The following is an 8,273-nucleotide window of genomic DNA, read 5'->3' as shown; positions in this document are numbered from 1 at the left end:
CATCCCGGCCGGCTCGGGACCCTTGTCCCCCCTCAGTGGCCGGGCGGGGAGCGGAGGTTCCGCTGCTGCGGGACTGGGGCTGGCCCTGCCTCCTCCTCCTCCTCCTCCTCCTCCCGCCGCTCCCGCTCCCACATCTGCAGCTGGAATTGCAATTTGAGGCGCTGCCTGGGCCGGGACAGGGAGTGGGAGGAAGCCGGAGCGCGGGGGGCTGCGCGGGGCCCCGACGGGGACGGAGCCGCGGGGACGGAGCCGCGGGCACCGCCCGGCGGGTGACACAGCGGGGGCTGCACCGAGGTGTCCCCAAAGCCCGTGTGCCCCCCAACAGCGGTGAGTGGCCGGCGGGGGTGGCGGGAGCCGGGCGAGGGGACGTGGGGAGCAGCCCCGAACCCTGGCCGAGGTGAGGGTGGCATCGTCCCTGGGGTCTCTGCCCGGTTTGGGGACACCGGGGTTGGGGGGCGGTGGTGCCAGGATTCCGCTGCCTCTTCCCAGTGGGAATTGGGGGGGCTGTGGGCACGGTGGGGAGTGGGGATGGACACTCGGACACTCGGACACTGTCCCCGTGTGTCCCGTCCTGGGGGACACCGCTGGGACCACCGGGGACACCGCAGGGACAGTGCCACAATGTGCCAGCACCGTGCAGGGGACACCTCTGGCTGCCTCCTGTGTCCCAGTCACGGATGAGAGGACCGGGAAGGGCTCCAGGGAACCCCAACAGCTTCCAGGGAGGATTTGGGGGGTCGCCACCCCCAGAGCCATGCTCAGCCCTGGCACAGCGGGGATGTGGGGACAAACAGCTCCGTCTGTCCCAGCACAGCTGGATCGGAGCCCCACAGCTGCCCTGAGCCTCCCAGGTGTCCTGCGGGGTCACCCCGAGTTTGTGGGGTCACCATGCCCGGTCAAGCGGGTGTCCCCGTGCCACTCGTGGCCGTGCCACAGCCCCGGTGTCGCTCCTGGCTGCTCCACCCTGATCCCGTCCCAAACTTTGTTTCCTCTCCTCGTTTCCGTGAGCCCCCGTGGAGACGGAAATGGTGGAAAATCCTCAAAATCACTGCTCCGGCCGGAGGGAGCCCGGGAGCCACCGGGATCCTGCCCCGGGAGGGACCCCCAGAGTCGGGGGCTTCGTCCTGTGTCCCCTGGGTGACCACAGCGTGGTCACTGCCCGGTGCTGGGGGACACTCGGGGGCTTGAGGCCACCCACCCTGCTCGCCTGGGAGGGGAATGGCACCCTGGGGACAAAGGTGGCTGCTGGTCACCCCCTGCCAGGCCTGGAGAAGGAGGATTTTGGCCACCTGGAGCCTGAGGGTCAGCACAGACCCCAAAGTGACCCCCTGGACCTCCCCCATGGCCATGGAGGGACAGGGAACGAAGCCACCGAGCCACCAAGGGCTGGTGTGTCCCTTTCAAACCGCGGGGCTGGGGACACTGGGGACATCCCTGCACATCCAAACCACAACCCGAGCCCCAGGCAGCTGGAAAAGGACACAAATCCCAGAGCTGGGGGCTGACTTCCTGCAGGAAAACCTCCTGAGAAGCCCCATTTTGGTGGAAAAACCCCATTTTGTTGGGAAAAAACCCCTGGACCACCCCCAGGACCCCCCCGTGTGTCACCCCAGGGCCACCAGCACGGCCTTCCCTGCCCACAGCTCTGGGGTGGCCAGAGCTGGACCCCCCATTCCAGGGAAAGGCTCCCCACCTGCCGTCGGTATCCCGAGGGGGATTTTTTTGGGAAGAGGGGAGGCTGTGGGGCCGGCAGCTCGTGGGTGGGTTTGGCTGGTGGCGAGGCCTCTCCCGATGAGCTCAGCCCTATCCCGAGCCTCTGGATTTGTGGGATGAGAGCAGCCGGCGCGGGCCGGGGGGCTCGGGGGTGGTGGGAGGCTGTGGCCTCGGGAAGGGAGCCAGGAGCTGGGGTGTTATCCCGGGAAGAAGATTTGGAGCTGGTCCAGGCCGGGTTATAATCCCTGGGAAGAGCTGGGATCCCTTTGGCCACCGCGCTTCCATCACGAAAATCAACTGGGATTTTTTCCAAAACCGAAAGGGCTTTGGTTGAGGGTAAAAATGTGCAGGAGCAGCGATTTCCAGCCTGCACATCTGCATCCTGCACATCTGTCTGACCTGCTCGGTGGCAGGAACTCGGGTCCCTGTCCCCGCAGTGGTTGTGACAGCCGGGGACACCCTGGACGGTGACAATCGCATGTGCCCCAAACGGGGACAGCCGCACCCCATGGTGAGCTGGGATTTGGGGTCCCCTCCCGCCAACCCTACGGATCTCAGCCTCATCCCCGGTGCGTTTTTGGGGCGGTCAAGGCTGCAGTGACACTGAGGGGACACCGTGGCCACCGAGGGGACACAGGGATGGATTTTGTCCCTTCCTTTTCCAGGTGGGCAGCGAGGCCATGGCGATGCTGCTGGAGCCCGGGATGCAGAGCCTGCGGATGGGTGAGGATGTCCCCGGGGGGTGGCACGGGCTGGGATGTCCCCTGACCGCCCCCAGATGATCACTCCGTGTCCCTTGCTGTCCCCTCTCTGTGTCCCCTCCACAGCTCCTGTGCTGGGGGAACCAGAACCAGCTGTGGGAGGAGGCTTGATCCCACCATCCCAAACTTGATCCTGCCATCCCAAATCTGATCCCGCCATTCCAAACCCAATCCCACCATTCCAAACCAAATCCCACCATCCCAAACCTCATCCCTCCATCCCAAACCTCATCCCAAACCTGATCCCACCATCCCAAACCTCATCCCTCCATACCAAACCTCATCCTACCATCCCAAAGCTGATCCCAAACCTAATCCCTCCATCCCAAACCTGATCCCACCATCCCAAACCTCATCCCAAACCTAATCACTCTGCCCCAAACCTTATCCTGCCATCCCAAACCTGATCCCACCATCTCACACTCAATCCTGCCATCCCAAACTTCATCCCGCCATCCCAAACCTCATCCCAAACCTGATCCCACCATCCCAAACCTCATCCCAAACCTAATCACTCTGCCCCAAACCTTATCCTGCCATCCCAAACCTGATCCCACCATCTCACACTCAATCCTGCCATCCCAAACCTCATCCCAAACCTGATCCCACCATCCCAAACCTGATCCCACCATCCCAAACCTTATCCCAAACCTGATCCCACCATCCCAAACCTCATCCCAAACCTAATCACTCTGTCCCAAACCTCATCCCGCCACCCCAAACCCAGGAATGTGGAGGCTGTGGCAGGATTTACCCTCCCGACCCCGATCCTTCTCCGCAGGAATGAGGTTTCATGTCCGAGGCTCTCCAGATCTCCCGGGGGGCCACCGCTCCCGCCGGCTCTGTCGCACGCGGAGGCGGCGCAGAGCCCGTTCCCATTTGTCTGGGATCAAATATTTATGGGACAGACATGGATACAGGGAAAGGCACTTACGGAGCGGGCGTAGGGGACAGCAGAGGTGTCACCAGCACAGCCCTGGGGTGGGGGGACACGGCAACCGCCGTCCCCAGCTCTGTGATGTGGCTCTTCCCCAGACACGGAAAATCGGGATCAGACCGATCCCAATCAAATCTGAATCCCAATCCCAATCCAAATCTGAATCCCAATCCCAATCCCAATCCCACAGCTGCTGCTGTTGAGGGATCCCAGAGCATTCCCTGGGGCTCCTGAGCTTCCTGAGGGTGTCCCAGTGGCTGTCCCAGGGCAAACTGGTGGCACTGGGAGCCAGGGTGGGTTTGTCCGGACACTGGTGAAAGAGAGATGGAGTTTTGTTATTCCTGGAGGATCCTCTGCTGTTCCCAAATCTGTCCAACCACGGAGTCTGATCTGTTCCCAAAACTCTCCAACCATGGAGCCTCCTCTGTTCCCAAATCTCTCCAACCATGGAGCCTCCTCTTTTCCCAAATCTGTCCAGCCACGGAGTCTGATCTGTTCCCAAAACTCTCCCACCATGGAGCCTCCTCTGTTCCCAAATCTCTCCAACCACGGAACCTCCTCTCTTCCCAAATCTCTCCAACCATGGAGCCTCCTCTCTTCCCAAATCTGTCCAACCATGGAGTCTGATCTGTTCCCAAATCTCTCCAGAGCCTGGCTGGGGGCGGGCGCTGCTCATCCCTGCTCCCACAGCCCTGATCCCGGCAGGATCCCGGCTGGATCGGCAATCCCAAAGCGCAGGTTTTAGAGCCGACAGCCCCTTCACCTCACCGGAGTCACCGCCCAGACCCCACAGCCCCTTCCCAATGCTTCACCCCATCCCAGTCCCTTGGGAAAGCCGCTCCGTCAGCTCCCCCAGATCCTTCCAGCTGGAGCCGCTCCAGCGGCTCTTTCGTGGGCGGTGATTAATTAATGCCGGCTGCTAATTGGAGCCAGGTGCCCAGGGCAGCGCGGCTGGGACAGCCCCGTGTCCCCGCTGTGGGGTGGGGACTCTGGGGCTCACCCCATCCCGATTCTGGGATCATCGGGGGTCCCCGGCGCTGGAATTCTGCTGCTGGAGGGGACAGGGATGTGGTGGCTTCAGGAGGAGGGAAAATCTGCTGTGGCCATGATCCCCAGCCCCAGATTTTGGGATTACCACGGGCTCACGCAGGAGCTTCCAGGGTCTCCAGGAAACAGGGATGTTCTGGAGCATGGCCAGGGGTCTGATCTGGACCCACCCTCCCTTTCTGGTTCTCCATGGATTTCAACCACAGACACTTCCTTTTCCTTCTTTCCAAGTTTTCCCTCATTCCCACTGAATCCAGACCTTCCAGCTGCTGGTCCCGAGCAGCTTCCCCTGGAAGTGTCCCCTTGGACACATCCCTGGAAGTGTCCAAGGCTGAGTTGGATGCACCTGGGATAATGGAAGGTGTCCCTGCCCATGGACGGGGTGGCACTGGATGGGATTTAGGGACCTCCCCAACTCCAACCATCCCACAATTTCATGATTTTAGGAACTCCACTTCTGGAGACCCCACAGCGTCTCTGTCCCCTCCTCCACCACATCCACCCTGGATCCGTCTCCAACGGGATGTCCTGGGTGGTCTCTCCTTGGGGAAGGGTCTTTGGGAAGGGCTGGGATCCCTTCCCACCTGGATACATCTCCAACGGAATGTCCCAGGTGGTCTCTCCTTGGGGAAGGGTCTTTGGGAAGGGCTGGGATCCCTTCCCACCTAGATCCATCTCCATCGGGATGTCCTGGGTGATGCCTCCTTGGGGAAAGGATTTGGGAAGGGCTGGGTTCCCTTCCCACCTGGATCCATCTTTATCGGGATGTCCTGGGTGATGCCTCCTTCGGGAAAGGATTTGGGAAGGGCTGGGTTCCCTTCCCACCTGGATCCATCAGGATGTCTGGGGTGGTCTCGCCTTGGGGCAGGGTCTTTGGGGTCCCCCAGACTCTCCCATCCGTGTCCCCAGGTGCCAGCGACGAGCGGTTCCCGACGCCGTCCCCACCCGGCTCCCCGGGGACACCCCACGACAGCTGCAGCATCGCCCCACTGACGCCTTCCCAGTCACCGGTGAGTGCGGGACCAGCGGCACCAGGGCGGGACCAGTAAGGCCAGTGTGGGGTTCCCAGTAAGGCCAGTGTGGGGTTCCCAGTAAAGCAGCTTTGGGTTCCCAGTAAGGCAGCTTTGGGTTCCCAGTAAGGCCATTATGGGGTTCCCAGTAAGGCCATTATGGGGTTCCCAGTAAGGCAGCTTTGGGGTCCCAGTAAGGCCAGTGTGGGGTTCCCAGTAAGGCCAGTGTGGGGTTCCCAGTAAGGCAGCTTTGGGGTCCCAGTAAGGCCAGTGTGGGGTTCCCAGTAAAGCAGCTTTGGGGTCCCAGTAAGGCCAGTGTGGGGTCCCAGTAAGGCCAGTGTGGGGTTCCCAGTAAGGCCAGTGTGGGGTTCCCAGTAAGGCAGCTTTGGGGTCCCAGTAAGGCCAGTGTGGAGTTCCCAGTAAGGCCAGTGTAGGGTTCCCAGTAAGGCCACTGGGGTCCCAGTAAGGCAGCTTTGGGGTCCCAGTAAGGCCAGTGTGGGGTTCCCAGTAAAGCAGCTTTGGGGTCCCAATAAGGCCATTGTGGGGTTCCCAGTAAGGCCAGTGTGGGGTTCCCAGTAAGGCAGCTTTGGGGTCCCAGTAAGGCCATTATGGGGTTCCCAGTAAGGCCAGTGTGGATTTCCCAGTAAGGCCAGTGTGGGATTCCCAGTAAGGCCAGTGTGGGGTTCCCAGTAAGGCAGTTTTGGGGTCCCAGTAAGGCCACTGGGGTCCGTCCCCCTGTCCTTTCCCCCTCTGGTCCTTCCCCAGTTCCTTCTCTCCTTCCCCTCCACTCCCCTCCAAGTCCAGCCTCCATTCCCCCCCAGTCCCACAGGATGGGTCAGTCTATCCCCAGGACCTCTATCCATGGGATTTTTGGGATGGAGGTGTTTTCCAGCTCTGGAATGACCCACCAGGAAAAGTCCAACCCCACAAAACTCCTGCCCTCCTCCGGGGCTGGTGGGTGTGGGAGGCCGCGTTCCAGAGTCGGATCCTCCCTGGAGTTCCTTGTCCCTGCACATTCCTGCGCCGGCCGCCTCTTCCCTGCTGATCCCGGCATTTTTCCCGGCCAGCTCGTGTCCACATTTAAAACTGGGGACATTAAAAGTTAACGAGGCTTTTGGCTTCCCGTGGTGACATGGGGACAGGGCCTCGTCACATCCTTACGGATTCTTCGGCACGAGGAGGGAGGGGACATGGAGTGGGGACAGGAAAAGTGTGGGAGCAGTGGTGGGAACATCCCAAAATGCCTGGGCCAGGGGGATTTCCAGCTGGGCAAGCCTTGGGGACACCTGGGACAAGGTGAGATTGGACACAGGGAAGGCTTTTGGCTGGGTGACCCTGGGGACACCTGGGATGGTGTCACCTCGTCCAAGATGGAGAGCAGGGAATGGTTTGGGTTCAGTGAACCTTGGGGACACCTGGGACAATGTCCCTTGGAGCAAGACTAGAAACTGGCAAGGTTTTCAGCTGGGTGACCCTTGGGGACACCTGGGACAATGTCCCCTGGAATGAGACCGGACACAGGAAGATATTTTAGCTGGGTGACACATGGGGACACCTGAGATGATGTCACCTAGTCCAAGATGAGGAGCAGGGAACTGTTTGGATTCAGTGACCCTTGGGGACACCTGGGACAATGTCCCTTGGACTGAGACTGGACACAGGGAAGGATTTTGGCTGGGTGACCCTGGGGACACCTGGGATGGTGTCACCTAGTCCAAGATGAGGAGCAGGGAACAGTTTGGGTTCAGTGACCCTTGGGGACACCTGGGACAATGACCCTTGGAGCGAGACCAAACACAGGCAAGGTTTTTGGGAATCTTGGCTCCAATTTCCGGGTCCAAGTGAGGGGGGCTCAGCACAATATAAACAGGGGCCCCCAACCACCCTGGCTGCTCCCATGGGCACCAATCCCCTTCCAGGGCTGCCCAAATCCCTGCGTCCCATGGGAACCACCTTTGGGAACGACCACAGCTACCCCGTGGGACATGGGAGACGCTTTTCCCAATGAGCTGAAGATGTGTAAGGAGAATCACTCATCAGAAATCATCAAACTGAGTGAAAATCCAAGAAAAATCCTGAAAATCCTGGGGAAATGAGCCTGTTCCTGGGGTTTTTACTGCTTTTCTGGAATCGCCCAGTCCCAGCTGAGTGCTTGACCCCATTCCTTGCCTTCCAGCGGAGTGAGGCGCGTTCCAAGCAGACCCCGTCCTTCTCCGTGGTGGTGGCCATCGACTTCGGCACCACCTCCAGTGGTTACGCCTTCAGCTTCACCAGCGATCCCGAGGCCATCCACATGATGAGGTGAGGACCTGCCAGGGGCCTCGGAGCTGGGAAAGGACCTTTATGGCCCCAAGATGGTCAGAAGTTGGGTTGCTGGGAGATGGTTCCTGGAAGCGGTGGTTGGGAGGTGTGGGGTGAGGATACTCCAAGGGCTGGAGCCCCTCTGCTCTGGAGCCAGGCTGGGAGAGCTGGGAATGTTCCCCTGGAGAAGGGAAAATTCCAGGGAATGCTCAGAGTGCCTGGAGGGGCTCCAGGAGAGCTGGAGAGGGACTGGGGACAAGGGACAGAGGGACAGGAGCCAGGGAATGGCTCCCACTGGGAAAGGGGAGCTTGGGCTGGGATCTTGGCAAAGAATTGCTGGCTGGAATGGAATTCCCAGATTTGCTGTGGCTGCCAATGGATCCCTGGAAGTTCTCAAGGCCATCTTGGATGGACCTGGATTCACCTGGGATTGGAAGGGATGGTGGCACTCAGTGGCCTTCAAGGTCCCTCCCAACCCAACCCAGTCTGGAATTCCATGATATT

At 60.5% G+C, this 8,273-nt stretch overlaps 1 protein-coding gene across 2 annotated transcripts in view; it reads left to right on the top strand.

The window, feature by feature from the left end:
- The first annotated feature begins 242 nt into the window (after window positions 1-242).
- The window catches only part of HSPA12B (heat shock protein family A (Hsp70) member 12B), a 20,839-nt gene continuing 12,808 nt past the window's right edge, over window positions 243-8,273 (top strand). The window contains exons 1-4 of one of the 2 annotated variants that reach the window (XM_085577377.1): window positions 243-327; window positions 2,380-2,436; window positions 5,368-5,468; window positions 7,645-7,769. In XM_085577377.1, the coding sequence (XP_085433503.1) occupies window positions 2,394-2,436; window positions 5,368-5,468; window positions 7,645-7,769 (269 nt within the window). In that variant the 5' untranslated portion in view covers window positions 243-327; window positions 2,380-2,393. Of the gene's footprint in view, window positions 328-2,207; window positions 2,283-2,378; window positions 2,437-5,367; window positions 5,469-7,644; window positions 7,770-8,273 lie in introns of those variants that run through there. The other variant, XM_085577378.1, reaches the window with a different exon arrangement.

This window comes from Lonchura striata, chromosome 4 (assembly GCF_050655825.1).
Source record: "Lonchura striata isolate lonStrDom1 chromosome 4, ASM5065582v1, whole genome shotgun sequence".
In the NCBI taxonomy this organism is placed as follows: Eukaryota; Metazoa; Chordata; class Aves; order Passeriformes; family Estrildidae; genus Lonchura; species Lonchura striata.
This window is presented reverse-complemented; position numbering and strand designations above follow the sequence as displayed.